We start from the raw sequence: 22,923 nt of genomic DNA, 5'->3' as shown, positions 1-22,923 counted from the left end.
TACAACATACACACACACATATATATATAGGAAAACTTTAATTGTACGGACGTATTTTGGAAATCTCCAAAATCCCGCTTAGTGAACGTTGCTTCGCTCCTTTCACTATGCTCCGTCTACTTGGCCAATCGCTAGTGTTCTAATATGAGCCATCAGTTCCAACATGAGTGATCAACATATTCTAATATTTTTACAATTAATTTATTTTTTGATGGTTAAATTTAAGCTTAAAAAGATTAAAGTTCTTCTTGATCTCTTGTCAATTTTAAACCCAAAAAATCATAGATATATAAAAAATTAAGAATTATATTAATTAACTTGCTTATCTGTATGTATGTAAATTTCTTTTAGAATTAAAAAAACATATGTCATATAATCGTATCCTGTGAATTCCAATTAATTTTTGTTGGAAGAAAATAACAGTGACACACAAAAATATTGCAAGCCTGGAATTTATAAATTAAAACTTGATAGATTTAATTGAATAGTATTTATCCAAATTAAATAGGCTATAAAGTACAGTTGGACATTTTTGCCTTTTGCTTTCAGTATTGCCTTCTAGACGCTACGCATACGCAAGCTGAATTGCAGTTGTACGTATTATTAATGTTCCTAACTTCATTCTCAAGTGCCGGAAGGAAGGGCTTTTAGATATAGCCCATCTTCTGAAGAACGCAAGTAACATTTCTTTAAAGTGAAATATCGATTTTCTAAATGCACTTTCTATTTTAGGTCGGTTACTTCTAGGCAGGCTTTACCTAGTCTTTGAATTTAGTCACCATTAAAGAAAAAAAAAAAAAAATTAATTAGGTGCCACGCGTCAACATTTTATTAGTCCACGTGGACTTCCGTTAATTCAACTAACGATCAACTAACGAAAAGACTAATTTGGTCTATTATCAAAACCACAGAAACCTCATGTGATAAAAATCAAACCTTAAGAGAAAAAAATAAAGAAACGAAACTCCAGGGGGTATTTGGTATTTAACCCTTATATATATTGGCTGGCCAGTGGAAATGCCACCTTCTAGAAGGTGATATGCACTGTTCACACGTTGCCTTCTCAAAGGTGATGTGCAAATAGTGAAAACGTCATCTTTTAAAAGGTGACGTGTTACTGTTCAAACGTCTCAAATTTTGAATACAATCACTATTTTTAGAGTCATTTTAAAAATGTCACTATTCGAACGTCACTAATTCAATAATAATTTTTTTTGGATAAAAAATGTCACCTTCCATGTGTCACTAAATTGCCAAATTTTCGTATTGCGGGTGGGGGACAATCTTTCTTCTGCTAATGGGTAGAGGGCAAATGTGATTTTACTGAGCTGCAAATAGCTAGGGTTGATTAGAGTTATTCTAATCAACCACCTGGCCTGATTAAATTAAAGTTATATCCTCGAAGGATTCAACAAGTAGCTAGGGTTGATTAGAGTTATTCTAAGAGAACCCACCTTGGGATTCAAGCAGTTGGTTTGATTACATCGAGAACACTTATGATAGCAGAGTTTATCATACGTACCATACACAGCTTAATTTACATCTCCAAAATGATATGATCATCAAATTCTGATTCACAAAATTAATCAAAGATTTTGGGGTTGACTTCAACGTTTGACCTGGCATGTGGGGGCTAATTAATTCATATAGATCGAGCACCAAAGTAAAGAGCACTCCACGTACAAAAGAAGCATGAAGCCCATGCTAAATTTGAGGCTACACAATTAGCTTAATTGCCAACCCACCTTTCAAAATCCTTTATATATAAATCCTTTGTAAATCCACATAGTTCCTCAAGCAGTAAGTTAATCTTCTCTGATCAGCATCAGATGGCTCAGGCTATAGCGCGTCTAAGCGTATGTTTGCTCCTCCTTTGCGCTGTGATAGTTGCAGAGGCGGGACCTCCAAAGCAAAAGAAAGTGAAATGCAAAGACAAGAAGTACACAAATTGTTACAAGGTGGACCAATATTGCCCTACTTCCTGCCCTCGCACGTGTGTGGTGGATTGTAGCACGTGCCAACCTGTCTGTACCCCACCACCGCCACCACCTCCGTCGCCACCACCACCACCACCAAAACCGAAGAAGCTTTCGCCTCCTCCTAAGTCTCCTCCACACAGGTCTCCGCCCCCTCCTAAGAAGAGTCCTCCTCCTCCCCCTAAGTCCCGTCCTCCGCCGCCTCCTAAGAAGACTCCTCCTCCTCCGAGTGTCATTACTCCCCCAAATTCTCCTCCTCCTCCTTCTTCACCTACTCCTCCGCCTCCACAGGCTTCAAGTTCGGGAGGAAAGAGAGTTAAATGCAAGAACGAGAACTACCCTCACTGCTATGGTATGGAGCATAGTTGTCCTAGCGGCTGCCCAGAGCAGTGTGAGGTTGACTGCGTTACCTGCAGTCCCGTTTGCGGTAAGTCTTAATTTCCTTCCCACTTTTATTCTTCAGGATTTATATCAATTCGTTTAGAACAAAAATATGTGTCTATTATTTTTTTATATCATATGTATACAATTTCTGATAAATGGATGAATTGAATTATTATTATTATTATTTTTTATGGCGTATTTAATAATGTTAAAAATTATATTTTTATTTTAATAACATGATAGTTATAGCGGGAACTTAAAGTCATTTTTATGACTTTGTAATCTTATAGCATTTGACTATGATTTTTCAGAACTATATACTTTGTGATGTAAGAGCTTTATGCTCTTAATTTTTCATCAATGAAATTTACAGACTCTCATAGTGCTTATTCTTTCATTTTTTTACCTTAACTACATAATGTGCATTTTTTGTCATAAATATTGTTAAAATTAGGCTTTGCAACAAAATTAAAGTTGAGTTTTTGACTGATTTTTTTATGTTATACATTGAAAAAGAAATTGCTGCAAAATTTAGTACAAATTCAACCATAAATGATTTTCATAATCTAAATATCACCGAGTTCTATTTTGATAAATATTTGAGTTGAAAATTATTTGAAAATTAAAATATATTAAGACTCATGTAAATTTTGAGCAGACTGCAATCGACCTGGCGCCGTGTGCCAAGACCCACGATTTGTCGGCGGAGATGGCCTCACCTTCTACTTCCACGGCCAAAAAGACAACGATTTCTGCATAGTGTCCGACTCCAACCTCCACATCAATGCTCATTTCATCGGGAAAAGAAACGAAAACATGAAGAGGGATTTCACTTGGGTACAATCTCTAGGAATCCTTTTTGACACTCACAAACTCTTCATCGGCGCCAGGAAGACATCGACGTGGGATGACGCCGTCGACCGCCTTTCTCTCGCCTTCAACGGCGAACCGTTATACCTCCTCGACCGCGAAGGCGCTAAGTGGGAGTCCATAACATCTCCACGTGTCGCAATCAGAAGGATTCGCGACACCAACTCTGTCGAGATCGAGGCCGAAGGGAATTTCAAGATCAAAGCAACTGTGGTGCCTATAACGGAGAAAGATTCACGCGTTCATAATTATGGGATCACACAAGAGGATTGCTTCGCGCACCTTGACTTGAGCTTCAAGTTTCACTCGCTGAGCGGCGAAGTTAACGGTGTTCTGGGCCAGACTTATGCGAGCAAGTATGTGAGCAGGGTGAAGATGGGCGTGCTGATGCCTGTTTTGGGTGGCCAGAGAGAATTCTCATCTTCAAGCCTCTTTACCACAGATTGTGCTGTAGCAAGATTTACTGGGCAGTTTACAGAAGGAAATTCTTTGGAGAATTCGGAGTATGGTAACCTGAATTGCGCTAGTGGAATGGACGGCCGTGGAGTAGTTTGTAAGAGATGATGATCATGAAATTTCTTGGTTGGCGCTCTTTTTAGCTCTTTCTAAGAAAAGAGCCGTTTGATTGGAGCTCTTTTATTACAAAATATTCAATAAGGCTAGGCTGAATGAAAAAACAGAATACGTCTGGCCATTAATTTCAATAATGTATTTGTTTATTACATAATTGGTACTTTATAAATTAATATGACTTACAATATGGAAATTTGCTGCTATGCTTTTTGCTCTTCTTTTTTTTTTTTGTTTTTTAAAAAATTAGGGTGGTAAATGAACAATTCCGTTTTACAAACCGTTTCATACTCACTCATATAAACTCAATTTGAATTCGGTTCGTTAAACTAATAAGCCGGTACTGAATACAAAATTAGGCTCGATTATTAAATGAGTTATATTAGTTTAAATTTAATTTTGTAATTAGAACATCTGAAGTAAAGATGAATTATCTTCCTAAAATAGCTAGAAGTGTTGATATAATTAAATATGTGTGTTTGTAACTTTGTATAAATATATGCGTTGGGGGGGGGGGGCATAATGAATTTATATACATAGACTCTAAAACATATATATAAACATGAGATTTGATTATTTAAGGTTTAAGTTAATTTATTTAATTAACTCAAATGATAAAATCATAACAATAATTAATTAATCATTTATTAGTGAAAAGGGACCAGAATCCATCCCTAGTGCACAAAACACTCAATATTATGTTGTACTCCTCTGCTGTTACTTGTGAGGTTTTGTTTTTTGTTTTTTATTTTGTTTGTTTTGGCCTTCGGATTGAGGATGTATTTGTTGTCCTGGCCTTCGGGTTGAGGATGGAGTAGATCGGTGTGAGGGCTTAACTCTTAGGGTCAGATTTTTTGTTTCTAGTTTTGTATTTGGGCTACCTATGTCTTATATCTAGTCTGCACGAAGCAGATCTGTTCCTTAAATGTAATTGTATATGAGTAGTGGAAGCTTGAAGTCATTTTTATGACTTCGTAACATTCATAGCTTTTGGTTATGATTCTTCATAGCTGTATGCATGTAAGAACTTTATGATCAAGAAATTTTATCAATGGAAGTTCTATATTTCTCCAAAAAAAAAAAAAAAAAAAAGCACACAATATCTAGTAATAATATAAAAGAGAAATATGCAACAATAATAATCTCAAACCAAAAAAATCAATAAATCATTCACATATCATTTAATACTAGATTTTGTTGACGAAATAGAAACATTTTGAACATATAAGAGGTAAACCACTCTAGAGCAGCAAACCTAAGAGAACACTCCACTATAAAACATTAAAATACAAACATAGGCACTAACAACCTTTTGTAGCCTTAAGACTCAATATGACAACAAGCACTCTACTTGCTGCTACTCCAGCTCCTTGTTGGCCAATCTTCTTTAACTCCTTACCGACCCACTGGTAGATTTCAAAACTGAAGGAAGTGTACGGTGTGCTTTGAAAATCTAACAGACTCCCAGAGGAAGAAAGCTACAATAGCCCTCAACAAGACTCTCTAGAGCTAAGGCTTACTTTAGACTTCATAAAGACCAAGAGAAGAAAAACATCAATGGCTCGATCTCTTGGCACATAAGAAAAAAGTAAGAAAACCTCTCAAAAAAGGTACTAAAGTTCTAGCTTCATTTTGAGCTAGCTCTCTTACTAACACAAAGTGCATCCTATTCTATTTATAGGATGTGAGAAAACATCAGCTGCAATGCTGTCCAAGAATGAGATTATCCAGGTGGGAATTAGTCATTGGGGGAATAAAAATCTGAAAGGTCTCCTGTGCCAACTGGTGTTAGAATCTGTTGTCTATCATCTTTGGCGCACTAGGAATAAAATTAAGCACTCTGGACATCCACTTACTGAAGATCAGCTGCTGAAGAGAATCCTTTGGGAAATAAGAGCTAGGATAATTAGAAAGGGAAACTTTCCTAAGCCTAGAGAGAATCTTTTCTTAGTGTCTTTATGGAATCTACCTGCAAATTTGTTGATATAAAATATTTCTGCAGGATGTGATTTTGTGGTGTTTTGTTTCTGTAAGGCCTGGTTTGGGAATTGTGGTTGGTTGTTTTTATGCAGGTTTTGTTCTGCAGTCTGTCATTGATTAGTTTAGTTGGATAGGCTTCTGTGAGGCTTTGGTTTTGCTCTGTGTTTTGGTTTTGAGCTTTAATGAACTTTGCTTATTCATCCAAAAAAAAAAAAAAAAAAATGCTGTCCGAGAATGACCCATTTCAAGTAAAATCGTCATAAATTGTGATCCTGACATCAATCTAATGAAGGTAGCTTGGTGGCATTGGAAAGCTGATTCACACAGCTTTAATTTTGTATTTCACAAGATTTTTTCATTTGGACATTTATTAGGTAAAAACCAGCTTTTCAAAAAGTGCAAACTTCGTGCAGCGTTAGGACCCCCGAAAACCACTTGTCACAATTCTAAACTATTTTCTTGAAGATTTCAACTTATATATAGATATATGGTAATTATTTTGAAGAACGTTATTGAATGAGGCTAAGAACCATTCATTCGTCCTTTAAGTTTTCCAAACAAATAATACTATTCATTGATATTGTTTATGTTATTATTCACCGCTTCTCTCTTATTTTAGAAAGAGAAACTCTCCGTGCTCTCTAGAAGCTTTCATTCCTCTTTGTGAGGCTCTCCATCGCCTCCGACTGGTGCTCGGGAGGAGATGGATTCATTTCCCTCCCTCCTCCCTTCCTTGTTATCTCTCTGTTTTTTCAATTTTTTTTTTTTTTTTTCTCCTCTTCCTCCCAAAATTTAACATCAAACCCTCCACCACTATTGACTTACCGTGCCACCTCCTCTGTACTCCATTCTCACCTTCCAGTCTGATCCCTCCCGATGGCTTGTACTTAACCGCAAACTTCTAACGGCAATACAGACTAAAATATCTTTGATTTTTTGTTTTTTGTTTTTGTTTTTTTTGTTTAATTTTGAATTAAGGGTAAATTTAGATTTTTATAAAAAAGTTAAGGGTATAAATGTCATTATATCACTTTTAATATTTAAAATGTGGTTTAAATTAACTACAATTGAAAGTTCAGTGGTTCAAATTAAAAAGTTTTGAAGTTTAGGGGGATTATCAAATCACATGATAATTTAAGGCCCCGTTTGATCTGCGGAATAGGCCCTTGGATTGGACTAACTAACACTAGGTATAGGTAATCCTTTATTTAGAGCTAATCCTTTGTTTGGTAACATTCTATTCCTGGGAATAGTCTATTCTCATGGGACTATTAATCTCATACACACAGAGTTAGCTAAGCCACTAAAAAATGAGTGGTTTAGCTAATCCTTTCCTATGAGATTAAATTAATTATGTAAATTGCCACAAAGAACCCTACTTGTGGGATTAAATTTCGTTCTCTCTCTCTCTCTCTCTCTCTATATATATATATATATATATATATATCTCCATTTCTCTTTTCTCTCTCTCTTTTTCGCTCTCTTTCTATTTTCTCTCTAATTTTTCTGGTACAGTTTTTCTGCAAGTGTAGACGAATTTTTTTTTTCTCTATGCTGTCTCCCTTCTTTGTACCGTTTCTCAGTTTTTTTTTTTTTTTTTTTTTTTTTTTTTTTTTTTTTGATTTTTTTTTTTTGTACCGTTTCTCTCTCATTTTCTTCTCTTCGTTTCTCTGTCTTTTTATTTATGTATTTTTTTATTTATTCTGTTTCTCCGTCTCTCTTTTTTCTCAATTTTTTTTTTCTTTGACGGAGAAACAGAATCTATAAGGTTTTTATAAAATACAAATATATAATCTGTTTTTTTGATTTCTTTTGATTCTCTGTACATTCTCCAACTATATTTTTTTGATTTCAAGATTGAGTTTGATTTTGTTTTCTGCAACTATATATTTTTTTTTATATAAATAATTTTGTAGCAAAAAAAAAAAAGGACCACATACCTGACATAATTAAAAACAAAAAAGAAAAAGAAGTTATAGTAAAGTTGTTTATGTTTTTTTTTTAAAAAAAAGAATGAAAGTCCTTAATAATATAAATTGTATTTGTATTATAAGAGTATTTTAGGAAATTTGATCACAATATGATTCCATTCACCAACATATTGCATTGTACCAAATGAATGAATAGGATTAGCTAGTCTATTCCAGTGTTACAACCAAACAAAAGAATATAAATAGCTAATCTATTCCACCTCTTCTATTCCCAGTAGTAGCTAATCCTTTTCCAATGGACTAGACATTTCGTGAACCAAACGAGGCTTAAGGGTTTAAAGTGAAGTTACTCATATTTTTTAAATTTCTTTCTCCTCCTCTGGATAAGCAATTTGAGGAAATGTGCGTTTGAGATTGCGATTTTGCAAGAATATTATGTGTTTTTAAAAGATATCGCAAAACATAAGGTGTTTGACACTGTGATTTAAAAAACACTTAATCTAAAATAAGAAAAAAATCTGCGATTTCTACAAGTAGATTAGGAATGCTTACTTAAAAAAACGCAAATTTAAACCAAAATTATAATTTCGCATAATAAATATTTAATAAAAAAATAACTTTCTAACCTGTGTTACCAAATGCCACAATTTTGAGAGTCAACGATTACAAAAACGCAACTTTTTAAAGCACAATTTTTAAAATCATTCCCAAACTGATCCGAAGAAAAGGAACACACGACTCTGGGGCTTGAAATTTTCTCACAATCCCATCCCTGTCCAGCGCACCCTCCAGTTACACTTCTCTTCCTTGTCGCTCACTCTCTTCAGCCGTACTCGTAGGCCGGTAGCGCCAAGAGAAGAAGACAAGAGGTAAATTCCCTTCTTCTTTTTTTCCTCTCTTTTCCTGGGAAATTTCGTATTCTGCTTGTATTGATATAGATTCGAATAAAGTTGGGAACTTTAATTACAAACGCTATGCCTTTTTTTTTTTTTTTTTCGTTGTTTGGCTCTGTTGTATACAACTCAATTCTCACCTCAACTCTCCTTCTGGTTGTTCCCATCACACAAGTTTGATTGTCCTAATAACTTTTGCTCTGGGGATTTCCTTTTTAGGGTTTCTGATCTTCTGTTAACTGGAATCTTCTTCGATTTCAATCCATGGAAGACGGGAACAAGGTTAATCAATGCAAGAGTGAAATGCTATCAACAGATGGTGATGTATCCACCGGTAATAACGCAGAACTCTTGAATCTTAATTATTTTTATTCTTACAGCAAATCATTACACTTGAAATAATAAGACATCAAAAGAACATTTTGATGATCTTCATTTGTTTTAACTGTTGTAGTTTCCTTGGCTGATTACACTCTCATGTCTACCTGCATTTGCGTTTCCATATTTTGTTTTCTCGTTCCCAATTCAACTTATTCATTTTTTCTTCTCCCCCGCCTTTTTTTTTTTTTTTAAAACCTTCGGAAGCTTCTAAGCTGAGTTTTTTTTTTTTTTTTTAGTTCTAACCTTTTTAATATGTTTTGTTTTGGTTTTTCATTCTTATAAATAAACATCTTAAATGAAAAGGAATTTTTCTATTTTCTTTAGTATGATTTCAAATGAAAATTCATCTCTGGAGCGCTGGCTCTGGCCTTCTTATTGCTTGTTACCACTTTGGTTAGCACTATTACTCGTATTTTCTTTCGAGTGACAAATACTGGAGAACCTAGTGTGTTTTATTGTGGAGCTGATGTCTTGTGAATTGGTAGATGAGTAATTCTATAAGGAGGACTAGAGTCCTAAATGTGATGTAGCTTTTAAAATTGTCATTAAATTTGAGATAATCATTATTGAAGTTTGATCTATTGGTGATTTTAAAAGCCACATCACATTTGGAAGGACTCAAAGAAGATTTTAGTCCTCCTTCTGGCATTAGTCTCAAGTGCATGTCTTTATGGCTATCTTGATGCTTTGTTATTGGAGTTTTAAGTCCCAAAGCAGTTTGCAAAAGAAATTCTCAGTTTATACCTGTGTCTTATGAGTTTGTTTATAGTTCTTGATGAAGCAGATAAAATTAAAGAGAGGTGTAGGGAACAGAGAGAAGCTCTGCCTGGGGAGCCTAAATGTATTATATGTCATCGCTATGGTGAGTATATATGTGATGAGACAGATGATGATGTCTGCAGCTTGGAATGCAAACAAGCTCTACTATGCAGGGTTGCCAACTCACAGCTGCCGGTTGGTCTCCCACCTCCTAAAAAATTACCTGCAACTGATGAGTGTTTTTACGTTAGAGATTCTGATGATAAATCAGGATCTCTATCTTTAACTATGGATCAGACTGAGTCACTCAGAAGGAAGCTTGAAATTCATGTGAAGGGTGAATTAGCAGTGGCACCCATGTTATCATTCTCTTCATGTAATCTTCCTCAGAAGCTTCTCCAAAATATAGAAGTTGCAGGATATGATGTGCCCACACCTGTGCAGATGCAAGCAATCCCAGCTGCTTTGATGGGCAAAAGCCTGCTTGTTTCAGCTGACACGGGCTCAGGGAAAACTGCTTCCTTTCTGGTTCCAGTTGTTTCTCGTTGTGCAAATATTCGCATTGAGAGCTCCTCAAGCCAGAGAAAGCCATTAGCGATTGTTCTAACACCAACTAGAGAGCTCTGTATACAGGTCGAGGAACATGCTAAGTTACTTGCAAAGAGTTTGCCTTTCAGAACTGCACTTGTTGTCGGTGGTGATGCCATGGCTGGACAACGACACCGCATTGAGGGAGGAGTGGAACTGGTCATTGGAACTCCAGGCAGGCTTATTGACCTTTTAACGAAGCATGATATTGAACTAGATGATGTAATGATCTTTGTTCTAGATGAGGTGGACTCCATGCTCCAAAGGGGTTTCCGGGATCAGGTAATGCAGATCTTTAGGGCTCTATCGCAGCCCCAGGTCTTGATGTATTCGGCAACAATCTCACAAGAGGTAGAAAAGATTACTAGCTGTATGGCAAAAGATATTATTGTCATCTCTGTTGGCAAACCTAATAGGCCAAGTAAGGCTGTGAAGCAGCTGGCTATATGGGTTGAGTCAAAGCATAAAAAGCAAAAGCTTTTTGACATTTTAATGAGTAAGCATCATTTTATGCCACCAGTTGTGGTGTATGTGGGTTCAAGACTTGGGGCAGATCTCCTGTCTAATGCAATTACAGTCACCACTGGGATGAAAGCTTTATCAATGCATGGGGAGAAGTCCATGAAGGAGAGGAGAGAAATTATGAGGACATTTTTGGTGGGTGAGGTTCCAGTTATTGTGGCCACTGGGGTTTTGGGTCGAGGCCTTGATCTCCTGGGTGTGAAACAGGTAATAGTTTTTGACATGCCCAATTCCATCAAGGAGTACATCCATCAGATAGGAAGAGCGTCCAGATTGGGAGAGGAGGGTACAGCTATTGTGTTTGTGAATGAAGAAAATAAGAATATGTTTCCAGAGTTGATTAAAATTTTAAAAACTGCTGGAGCGGCTGTACCTCGGGAGCTTGTTAATTCACGGTTTGCAGTTGGTTTTTTATCTGGTGGCGAAGGCCAGAAAAGGAGAAAGCGTGGTTGCTGACGTCTGGAAATGCTTTGTAGATTTTCTGGCTTCAATTCAACATCTTGGAAATATTCAATAAATCAGACGGACATTTTGCCATTAGAAAAAGGTCAAATTGGTACTTCACTCTGAACTCACATCTTAGCTGCATTAATCATGATTATTACCACTTTTGAACTCACTGGATAGCTGTGTATGGCAAGAAATAATGCTGATAGCACATTGATAAAATTTTCACTTTTCGGGCTGATAAATTAAGTAATGTTTACAACCTGTGGTCTGGAGAACTGGAGGAAAAGTTATCTACTGAGGGTTTTCTGCAATTTCTATTGGATTTGGACATTAATGCTAAGTTGATCTGTTGAATTCAATATCTCCTAGCCATTCGTTGTTTAATTATTATTATATTTTTCTGAGCCTCCTAGCTATTCGATAGTAACCACATGCAAATGGTTCATTAATTATCCCAAAAGAAAAGACAAAAGGCACATGACTTTGTATAAATGTCCTCGATTTACACATTGTTCAACAACACTGTATTTAACTTCACCTACATAATTTATTATATCAATTTCTCACTGATAACTGGTTTACCAGTGGTGTGGCTTCTCTATCTTTTGTACCAACCTACTAAATGCTGAGAATATCTCTATCAAAACTCTTACGATTACCGCACATTGTTTCAAACTACTTAAAGATGCTCTGTTGCGTTGTTGTTTGTAATTTGCATCCCGATATGGTATTTGATTATTTGTTAATGATACGTTTTGTTCTCTGTATACTTCAATATAGGAAGATGCTTAGGATACTATACCTTTTATTTCAATTTCCTTATAAATTGATGTAACAATCCATAATTGGTGAAATGATTAAGAGTGTATTGTTGACAAGTCATCCGCTAACTAATTAAATTGACAAGATCATTTGTAAAAAATTTGTGGTAAAAGCTGTAGTTCCCTGGCAGCACTCTTCACTATATTATTGAAATGAATTGTCAAAGATTAAAAAGACTACGGATATCTAATCTAGGATATGTAACATGCTTTTATGCATTTAACTGCGGCAGATCAGCAGCAGAGGAATATTTTAGTCTCTGATTTCACGTGAAGAAGTTGGTAGTAGATTTCAGGAAACATTATGTGGATGGGAACTCAGAGTGTGGGTGAATGTTCTAGCTCAACTTCCTTGAGCAGTCAGCAGGATGTTGAGGATGACCGGATGATTGCTGTTATACTATCTGAAGAGTATGCCAAATTGGATGGTGCAGTTGCTAGACGCCTTTCCAACCTGGTGCCTGTTCCTGTAAGGATACTTGCATTTCTTTTTTTTCTTAGAATTTTAAAGCAGGCCTTTTACTTTAGTTCATCCAGTGACAGCTTATTTGACTAGACCTTGTTTTATTTTTGTGGATATTTAACTAGAATTTATTTCAGTATTGAATTCAAAAGCTTATTCCTCACGAAATTAAAAAACCATATGACGGAGAAGACTTGTCTTTTATGCTTTGTCATTGGGAATTCAATGTTCTCTCAATCTTTGTTGGGTTGAACAAAACAACCCACCCCCCATCACCCTTCATCCTATGACTCTGATTGTATTAGCTGATTGTATCTAATACATCTATCATCCGTAAATTATTCATTGTATTTTATCCTGCATTATATTTTACACGGTCGGATTGTTACATGGTAAACCCTTGAGTTCTTTAACTGTTTTGTTGCTTGATTGATCTGAAGCACCACTTATTCAATGAAAGAAACATGCTCTTAATTTCTTGAGGGGGAAATTGAGTTTTCACTATTAAACAGCATGTAATCTCTTGCTTTTGAGAAAAAAATGCTGGAAAATATATCAGTAGTTAAATGATAATTTAATATTTATACACAAGCACTCGCGCATCAGATGAGCATTCATTTAAGTGTTTAAACATTATTTGAGGTGCTCAAGTATGTGCTAATTAGTAACAATATGATACGAGCACTACTCAAGCATGTCTTTGTGCATTAAATTATTTTACTAAGAAAGGGCTGGAGTAACCATAAAAGAAGTTAATTGCACAAAAATTGGGCTCGATATAGATACACTCCTTAGTCTTTCCTTAGTCTTTTCCTGTACTTTTGGAAAAAGGAACTAAAATGACTCTTTTGGTATCTTTACTCTTGGCGTCAGTTGATCATAGGAACTATTCAAATTCTCTAGTGATAATTAGGAAACAATATGTGCTAGATCTATAAGCTGTCCTTGTAACACCCAGTTCAGTACAAAAAGGGGGAAAAAAAAAACAACTATTGTTGCCATGTTGAAGCTTATGCACGTCTCTCATCCAAACTACCCACACTCAAACAAAAGCTTGCAATGTCCTTTAACTAATGGCCCATTCACCCCTTTCAGAATCACTCATTCTCTCTTTGATATGTAGTAAAAAGAAAAGGCATATCGAGGGAAAGATTGTAACGAACCAAGGAAAAACGCTAGTCATATTTGCGCTATCACTCCAAATAGACTAGTGAATTTGGAGCTTCTTTAGAATCAATTATAAAGCCTAGTTTCACCTAATAAGTATGCAATGTGGGACTTAATACGCATGAGTCTTTTTATAAATCACCCACTCTATATGGGTTAGGGTATTACAATCTCACCCCTTCTTCCAAATATGTGACTAGGGTATTATAATCTCACCCCTTCTTTCAAATATGGGTTAGGGTGTTACAATCTCACCCCTTCTTCCAAATATGTGACTGGGGTATTATAATCTCACCCCTTAAACCCTTGACATCCTCGTTAGGGGTATGTCATGCCGTGTTGACAGTATCACATGGCATTACAACTTAGCTTTAATGCCATCTGTAACGACTTAGGAAAAAACTTTAGTCACATTTGCGCTATCGTCCCAAAAAAACTAGTCAATTTGAAGTTTCTATAGAATCAATTATAAAGCGCCGTTTCACCTACTAAGAAAGCAATGTTGGACTTAGCATTCATAAGTGTCTTTATAAACTACTCACTTTATGTGGACTACTTATTTGCCCAATGTGAGACCAGAGTATTACAAAGATAGAGTTTAGTTGATTTGGTTATGTTGTATCATTAGAGATCTTTGTAGTGATAGACGTTATCATACCCGTTTGGGATTTGGAGCGTAATAGCCCTCTTTTTTAGGTTGACAAAAGTATGTCACGGAGAATGATACTTTTGGAATGAATAATGAAGGTGTGAACCAGTGGGGATATATATTTTTTTAATGGAATTCTAAGATCTATTTGCATGTACTTCATGGTGCATAAAATATCCTTAAACTAGTTTTAGACATATAGCAATCTATCTTTTGATAGATGTTCAAATGCATCAGTTTATGCAATTATGAATTATCTATAGGATTCAATATCTGAAGTGAACTTTTTCCCCAAATCTATGCATATTTGTTATGCTAGTTACAAACTTCCTCACCCATTAGGTTTCAAAGACATGGTGATTATCAACCATTTGAATCACCAAGCTTATCTCTTGATGCTTGCCTTGTAACAAATTTTAAGAAAAATTCTTGATGTTCTCCATAAATGCATAGATATACAGTCTGATATGCACCTCTAGAATCTTTCATCTTGAGGCAGATTATAAATTCTCTATTTCCTGTCCTCTAATTTGTGCATGTTTATTCTCAACAGAATTTGTTTTTGCTTCTTGGAAAAGTAAATTTTGTTTTGATATCATAATATTCTGCGTCTCAATATCTGCTAATGTGTCTCTCTGTTATGCATGTAAACATCTTTTTATTGTCTCTCACCTTCTCTTTGCTGATGATACTTTGGTTTTTTGTGGGGCAGAGCCTAATCAAGTTAGAAACATTGGAGCTTTACTCGTTTGCTTTGAAGCCGTTTCTGGGTTAAAGGTGAATTTGGCTAAATCTGTCTTGGTCCCTGTTGGTAGTATGAATAATGTGGGCATTTTGGCTGACATTCTTGGCTGTGGTTCAGCTTCTATGCCTTTGAAGTACTTGGGTCTCCCTTTGGGGGCCACGTTTAAGGTCAAGGCCAGTTGGGAGGACATGTTGGAGAAGTTTGCCAAAAGGTTGGCTCCATGGAAACGCTTGTATTTGTCTAAAGGGAGGAGGATTACTCTCATTAAGAGCACCTTATCCAATCTTCCTACCTATTTCTTGTCTCTGTTTCCTATCCCTGCTTCGGTGGCGAAACGTATGGAGAAGATTCAACGTGATTTCTTATGGGGTGGGATCAATGATGAGTTTAAGTTCCATCTGGTTAGTTGGAACAAGGTTTGCTCTCCGATCTATGAGGGAGGTTTAGGGATACGGAATATGCGTTTGATGAATAAAGCTTTGTTGGGAAAATGGCTGTGGAGATTTGCTCATGAGAAAGAGGCGTGGTGGAGAAAGATATTAGTGGCTAAGTATGGTGCGGTTTGGGGTGGTTGGCGCTCTAGGGTGTCCAGTGGTTCGCATGGGGTGGGGTTATGGAAGTACATTATCAAGGGGTGGAGGTCATTTCATTGTCACATTAGATTGGTCCCTGGATGCGGGTCCAACATCAGGTTTTGGGAGGATATCTGGTGCGGTGACACGTCTCTCAAGGATGCTTTTCCTAGTCTCTTCAATATTGCCACCAATAAGGATGCGTCTATTGCGGATAACAAGGAGTGTACAAATGGCTCCGTGCAGTGGAATATTTCTTTTATTCGCAGGGTTCATGATTGGGAAGTGGAGGTTTTGGCATCGTTTTACTCTCTTGTATTCGCACTTGATGCGGGGGGTAGGGGAGGATAGGATGTGGTGGACTTCTTCACGTAAAGGAAAATTTGAGGTTAGATCTTATTACAGGATCCTTGCCTCTAAAGATCCTTCCCCTTTCCCTTGGAGGAGTTTATGGCGCACTAAGGTTCCTTTGAAAGTGGCTTTTTTTGCTTGGACGGCCGTGCTTGGGAAGACTCTAACCTTGGATAATGTTCGGAAGAGAGGTATCATTGTGATAAACCGTTGTTGCATGTGTGAGTCGGATGGGGAGTCAGTTGACCATCTCTTTCTTCATTGTGGGGTTGCGCGGATGTTGTGGAATGCTGTCTTCGCTCGTTTTGGTTTGTGTTGGGTGATGCTTGGTAGCGTCAGGGGGTTGTATGCTTCTTGGTGGGCGGGAGGCAATTCTCGTAGCGCTGTGGTGTGGAAGATGGTCCCTCTTTGCCTTATGTGGTGCATTTAGAGTGAGAGGAATGCTAGATGTTTCGAGGACTCGTCTAGGAACATTGATGACCTTATTCACTTTTTCTTGTACACCCTTTTCACTTGGACTACTGGTTGGCTAGCGCCCTTAGCGTTCAGCTTCCCTGACTTCCTTTTTATGTTTTCTTCTTCTTTCTCTTCCTCTTAGTCGCTCCTTTGTATACTCCCTGTGTACGAGGGTTGTGCTCCTCTGCGCTTTGTTTATATACCTTTTTTACTTATCAAAAAAAACATCTTTTTATTTTTTCCAATATTGATGAACATGAATTTGTAGCCCTTAAGGCTTATAGTCATTACTTTTGGAGATGGCTTTGATGCTATTGTGTGGGTGGGATAGTCATTAAGTTCATCCTAGAAATTGTCAATATATGGAAATGCAAATTAAGTCATAGATCTTTCTTGTTACTGAGTGAACATGAAGATATAACCTCTGGAGTATCTGAGCTTATGTCAGAAATTGTTGAGATGGAGGCACTTGGAGATGCTTTGCTTAAAATCTTGGCTTAAATATTTAGTAAACTCCTCGTTTCCTTCTACCAGGCTGAATGTCTATGGTTTATATGAAGTGAGGGTCTCAGGCAATGCAAACTGCCAGGTATGTGCAATGCTGCTGAAGTAATGCCCAAATGTTTTCTTCTTTCTTTGATTTGTTTTTCCATTCTATTGCAGTTTCGTGCACTTTCAGACCAGATTTACAAGTGACCTGAATATCACAAACATCTTCGGAATTATACCAATGAGCTCTAGTTCAAAATTGCACCCCCCCTCCCCCCCCCCAAAGAACAAACAAATCCCTTCAAAGAGCTCCTCGGAATATATATATATATATACACACAGAAAGTACATGTGTCAAATTTTGATTAGATATGACGTGGATAACAACATATATGTTATTGCTCAATGCTCACCTTTAAAAATCCAATGGAAGGTGTAATTCGATGATGGTGAATATCTTATGGAGTGATTTGATAAAAATGTTTAAACTAGATGGACCTTTGCACTATTTTTCCCCCTTCTTTTTTTATCATATATTTTACAAAGATTAACAAGCTTCATTAGTTTTCAAAATGCGTATCCATGATTATTAACGGGTTCTTTCATGTTTGAAAAGTAATTCAACTATAGATCAAAGCTTGTAGAAGCACGATGATCGGTTGATGTAAGGCGAAAACTAATGAAGTTTGTCAATAATCAAGGACCTGCACTCTTAAAGAACCCGTTAATAATTATTAGAAATGTAAAGAAAATAAGAAATTCTAAATGTACTAAATCTTTTGTTAAGAGATAAGTTCAAAGATGCCGCTAAATTTTTTCATTAAAAATTATCAAAAAATTTAATAAAGAGAAACTCTATGGGTACCAATGAAAAGATTTAGTGCCCTTTTCTCAATGAAAATTTCTAAAAAAGTTTACATGAAACATACTTTCTTGGTGTTCCTTAAACTAAGTGAATACCAAGAGAAACCAAAAGTGCTACTATAAATTTAGGATAACACTTTTACTTCTTTTAACATTATTTTAATATAAAAGGCTTTTTCTTTCTTCTAGCATTTATTTGGAACAAGATTTAAATAGTTTTCTCTTTCTTCTGTCTTTCGCCTAACGTCAAATACTCTGCTGATGCTACTTTTTTGGGGTTTTCTGTTGTATTTTTGTTGTTTGCTTTATTTTTCCACTATTGTTATTTTTTGTTGGTTTTTGTGATCTCCCTCTGTTCATATGTGATTTTATATAGTGCGGAAACTTTTGCAACTAGAGTTCATTCCCCCTCTTCAATGACTTATAATCGGAATATAACAATGCTTCGCCTTTAAAAGCTTCTTTCTTGTGGTTGTTGCAAATTTCCAGCAGGCCAGCTTCCTGGCCTACTTTAGAAATCACACTGTGCAACCAATTTATTGGTCTTTAGACAAAGATACAGAGGACCGGGCTATTTTTGGCCTATTTACTAGTGTTGTTTGTATTTTCTGCATTATAATTCTGTTTGGATTTGTTGTTGGAGAACTCACCTCCTTAGTTTTTTATTTTCTTAATTACAACACTTTCCCTATTTGCTTCTTTTTTTTTTTTTTTTTTTTTTTTTAAGTTTATATGATTCACATATTACTATACTATATCAGAATTCCATTCAAAGTAGAACCAATTTCATATATAAAATGTGTTGGGATAAAATATTTATAGGAAAGAGAGGTTGGCATTCATTAATGCAAGAAGCACTAGAGTTTTGGTTTCTTGAGAAATCGATGAGCTTCTTTTCTACTTTTTGTTTCTTTAAATTTTGTTTTGAATCAGCTTTAGGACCACCTGATCATGAGAAAATAAAAATACATGTAGCAGGTGAGCTCCAACTGCTGCACTTGGGCCCAAACAATATTAACATGGAATAAAAGAGTGGTCCTACATGCATGCTATGAGAGCAAAGGTTGCAGCTAGCACTTATAAAAGTGCTCAGAAAAAAGGCAGCATCGGCAGGCAAGCAAAACATGACAAGACACATCTTCCTTGCTTGGACAAGCAAACTTTACATGAGAAACCATACCACTTAGCAGCCAACAAGTTAAGTCTTCTTTCTTAATGCCATGACTCATGCCGCTTCCATCACAATTTTTCTAGAGGCATGCATCCAACAAATGAGGCTGTCTTTTCTTCAGATGCTGCATGATAAGCATGTCTCTCTCTCTCTCTCTCTCTCTCCCTCCAGAAACATGCTTATCATGCCCATAATATATGTTAGAATTCATTTTTCACATTAATGAAGTCATGGTAGAAGCAAACAAATTAGGACACAAATTTCCTCAAAACTAATTTCTTTCAACTTACTCATGTTTGCGTTCTTTTTTTTTTTTTACATGTCTGCACAAGAGGGAGAGGGAGATTTGAAAACTAGTAACCTTCACTTCATTAGGCGTGGTCCTAGCCGATTAAGCTACCTCTTGGGGACACTCATGTTTTGGTTCTAATGTTAGTAGAATTTCAATAAATAACTAATAAGAATAAAAAAAAAAAAACAAAAACATGTAGGAGATGAAACTTGGTACTTATTAGAGTAGGTTGAAAAACATTTCCTCTAATTCTATCCAAAAAGTTATATTTACGTGCTTGTAAAGAATATTTAACCTTAGGTATTATTTAAAGAGGACCTACATATAATCTAAACTCATGATCAATCAACCTAATTTTACAAAGTAAACTAATAAAAACAGAAAATTATAAGTAATTAGTTGAAGGTCAACTTCAAGGGTGGTCACATGATTTTGGCTCTTCTAGGATAAAGGAAAACTAGGTTCAAAGGTTTAGGCCTATAAACCCCAAAAAATGGGGGGATTGGATCATCAAGAATGGATTATCTGTTACGTAATCCCATGTCCAAAATAATGCATTAATCCAATGTATCGATTAAATGAATAGATTAACATATGTGGTTAGTTAATTAACACCCTTCGAGGTTTAATTAAAATACTTTGACATATATATGCGAGAGATTATTAATCCAATTAATTATATTATTGTAATACCGAGTTCTAGAATCCATTAATTTACAGAAATCAAACCCAAGTGCAAACAACATGCGAGACGACATTGCATGTTGTACTGTCTAAAGAATGATATAATTTAGATGCAAACCATGGGGCGGCAGCCCACCTTATCTTTTGCATATGGATGGGCAAACGATGGGGATATGTATTTACCTCTTTTCTCGTGGTCATATGGTGTGGCGGGGAACATGTGAGTTTCTTCCCACAACAACTATGATCTGCACCTCAATATTTTACTACTGGTCCCCCAACCGTTAATTTTTATAGTTAGAACTTGGAAAGTGACAAGTATTGATTGCGTTGGAAAAATAATTTTTTTTTATAAAAAAAAAAACAAAAAGAATCTCTTTCCTAAACACCCAGGTACATGCACATCGAATGGTGTTGATTATCGGTATAATATTATATAAGTTAATTGTAACTTGATAGGTTGGGTTCACATCGAATCAAATTTGTTAGTTGTGTAAAAAATTAAAAGCTTTAGGCTTTGTTTGGCAAAGCCTTTCCTTTTCTTTTGTTACTGTTTATCAACATTTTCCTCCCAAAACAAAAAAGATCAGAACATTCATTTTTTTTTATTATTATTCAAATAAAAAATTACTACAAAATAAAAATTTTTCACTTTTTCATACTGCTTTTTCACTTTTTTTATACTAAACATTCTCATTATTATCTTTTTTTTTACATCAACTACCTCGTCTAAGGAAAATGTTTTGCTAAACAAAGCTTTAATGTTGTCATATTGTATCGAGACGTCAATCCATTTAATTAAACATGTCAAATCTTTTAATTTTAACCTATTAATTTTATGTTTAATTTGTGTGCAAAACTGATTAGATTGATAAGTTGCCTAGAAAGAAAAATCCATTAAAAGCATCATTTACAGTATGATAAGGGGATTCAAAGAAGAAAAATCACCAAGAGAAATCTGACCCACTAGATCATATACAACATGTTGTGCACGATTGTCATCTACACCATCGGGATTAGGCCATGGCCAGTTAGCATTTCTCAATTGGAAACCACTAACGTGCGCCTCGGTAAGAGGGATCATCGACAGGACATGTGCATGGCTAAGCCGCTCTTTCTTGAACTAGAACCGGCAGGCCGCCACTCACGGTGGCGGTAAGACCCGGAGCAAACCGGGGTGTTCGGTTTGGACCCGCGACCCGTATATCAAACCGTTGAACTAGGGCAAGCACAACACTTCTCATCTCCACAAGTGCCATTTCCTTCCCCAAACAAACCCTAAGTCCAGCCTGAAAAACTGGATACTTATACGGGCTCTCAGGCCGGAAAACGCCGTTAGTTAACCACCTCTCCGGCTTGAATTCGAGACAATCGGGTCCCCAAACCCGCTCCATCCGACCCATTGCGTAGGGATGATACGTAACCCTGGTGCCTTTGGGTACAAAAGTACCATCCGGCAACGTATCATCCTCCTGGCAAAACTTGGAATCAAATTGAATCGGGGGAAAAAGCCTCATACTCTCAAAAATTGCTGCGTTCAAGTAGTTCATTTGGCGCATTTGGTCGAAGTTCGCCACCTCGGAAGTCCGCCCGATGACCTGCTCCAACTCGACCCGAATCGCAGCCTCAACGCCCGGATGCTGCGATAACAAATAGAAGAAGCTTGTCAAGGCGGAGGCCACCGTGTCACGCCCAGCCAATACGAAGCTTACGACGATGTCGCGGAGATATTCGTCGTCCTCGATGGAAGCCATGAATCTTGAGAGGAGGTCGTTTTGGTTGGCAAATCCCGTTATCCGCCGCTGATTTTTCATCTCGGTGGCTAAAGTATGCACCGTTTTGATTGCTTCCTTTAGCTTCCTTTCCGAGCCCAAATTTAGTAGTCGTTTGAGCTTCCAGATAATCGGCGAGGCCGCCATGGCTCGCTCCGCCGATAATTTCGACGCGAGGTCGAAGGCAAGCGCGAAACTAGACATGGGAAGCGACAGCTGGAGACAACCCGGGTCTAGTCCGAACGAGAATCTGCAAATGTTGTCGAAGGAGAAGCGGCGAAACACGTCTTGTAAGTCTAAAACTCCGTCTTCTTTTCCAGCGACGGATTGTAAGAGAGGGATTAGCCTGGATTGGATCTCGGAGGTGACAATCTCGTACGCGTAGGACCGAACCGAGATGGAACCAAGCTCCAAGCACGCTATTTTCCGCTGAAACCTCCACGACTCGCCGTCGACGTTGAAAATTCCCCGGCCGAGAAGATCACCGAGAATGGCAGAAAACGGTTTCCCTTTCGGGTAGTTGTCGAACCTGGTTTTAAGCATGTATTCGACATTTTCCGGGTTGGCGGTGATGATGTTGCCGAGCACGTGAACATTTATAGTCCCGGTTGGCGAGTTCCGGAGAAGATGCGTATACCAGTCGCATAGATTCCCGAACTCCTTCACCCAACCGGCCGACAAGTAACTCCGGCAGTCCTCGCAGTTGCACCACGGCTTAAGCCTCAATATGAAGACCAACAAAGAGAACAGAGAGAAAAGAGTGGTGAAAGAGAAGAACAAAAAGCAGAAAAAAGCTTCCAAACCCATATCAGACACAGACACAGAGAGATAGAGAGATGAAAAATGGAAGGCAATGAGGGCGAGGATGGAAGGAAATGGAGGATTTAGTTATATAATGAGGCAGGAGAGTGTAGTGTGGGCAGAGAAGTCATAAATTTCAGTGAATCAGCAACTTTCGTTGTGGGGATGATGATGATGATATACATATATAGAAATACAACTATATTCAAGCTGTACATAAAAAGGCATCACTAACGCGTGCGCAAAAAAACAATGGGGTCTTCACCGAATAAGACGTCACGGCTGATTGATTAGGCAATTCGCACCGTTTTTAGCCCACGTG

General features: G+C 37.0%; 3 protein-coding genes across 9 annotated transcripts; 2 read left to right on the top strand and 1 right to left on the bottom strand.

Annotated features, from left to right (window-relative positions):
• Positions 1 to 1,829: 1,829 nt before the first annotated feature.
• Positions 1,830 to 3,794, top strand: LOC132162795 (uncharacterized). Its single transcript, XM_059573024.1, has 2 exons — positions 1,830 to 2,403; positions 3,019 to 3,794. The coding sequence occupies exons 1-2, from the start codon at positions 1,830 to 1,832 to the stop codon at positions 3,792 to 3,794; spliced, it is 1,350 nt and encodes a 449-aa protein (XP_059429007.1).
• A 4,647-nt stretch (positions 3,795 to 8,441) lies between these two features.
• LOC132163386 (DEAD-box ATP-dependent RNA helicase 41-like) lies at positions 8,442 to 17,464 on the top strand. 7 transcript variants are annotated; one of them, XM_059573662.1, is made up of 6 exons: positions 8,442 to 8,580; positions 8,824 to 8,938; positions 9,755 to 11,401; positions 12,359 to 12,594; positions 17,063 to 17,117; positions 17,192 to 17,464. In XM_059573662.1, the coding sequence occupies exons 2-3, from the start codon at positions 8,869 to 8,871 to the stop codon at positions 11,308 to 11,310; spliced, it is 1,626 nt and encodes a 541-aa protein (XP_059429645.1). In that variant the 5' UTR covers positions 8,442 to 8,580; positions 8,824 to 8,868; the 3' UTR covers positions 11,311 to 11,401; positions 12,359 to 12,594; positions 17,063 to 17,117; positions 17,192 to 17,464. The 7 variants fall into 7 exon arrangements, with proteins under 7 accessions (XP_059429645.1, XP_059429646.1, XP_059429649.1 ...); XM_059573663.1 differs by having other exon boundaries at positions 15,117 to 17,117; XM_059573666.1 differs by having other exon boundaries at positions 12,422 to 12,594; positions 15,117 to 17,464.
• Positions 17,465 to 20,912: 3,448 nt separating this feature from the next.
• Positions 20,913 to 22,553, bottom strand: LOC132163385 (cytochrome P450 94C1; the record flags this gene model as incomplete). The annotated part of the gene is given in 1 exon segment (XM_059573659.1): positions 20,913 to 22,553. A coding segment is annotated over 1 exon segment (1,422 nt), but the record flags the coding sequence as incomplete, so codon positions are not given.
• Positions 22,554 to 22,923: the final 370 nt, after the last annotated feature.

This window comes from Corylus avellana, chromosome ca10, assembly GCF_901000735.1.
Source record: "Corylus avellana chromosome ca10, CavTom2PMs-1.0".
Lineage (NCBI taxonomy): Eukaryota > Viridiplantae > Streptophyta > Magnoliopsida > Fagales > Betulaceae > Corylus > Corylus avellana.
This window is presented reverse-complemented; position numbering and strand designations above follow the sequence as displayed.

Excerpts from the sequence above, each read along its gene's own strand:
- LOC132163386 (XM_059573666.1), top strand. The coding sequence starts at position 8,869 with ATGGAAGACGGGAACAAGGTTAATCAATGCAAGAGTGAAATGCTATCA. Across the intron at positions 8,939-9,754 it reads AGATGGTGATGTATCCACCG|TTCTTGATGAAGCAGATAAA; the intron begins GTAATAACGCAG and ends GTTTGTTTATAG.
- LOC132162795 (XM_059573024.1), top strand. The coding sequence starts at position 1,830 with ATGGCTCAGGCTATAGCGCGTCTAAGCGTATGTTTGCTCCTCCTTTGC. Across the intron at positions 2,404-3,018 it reads TACCTGCAGTCCCGTTTGCG|ACTGCAATCGACCTGGCGCC; the intron begins GTAAGTCTTAAT and ends AATTTTGAGCAG.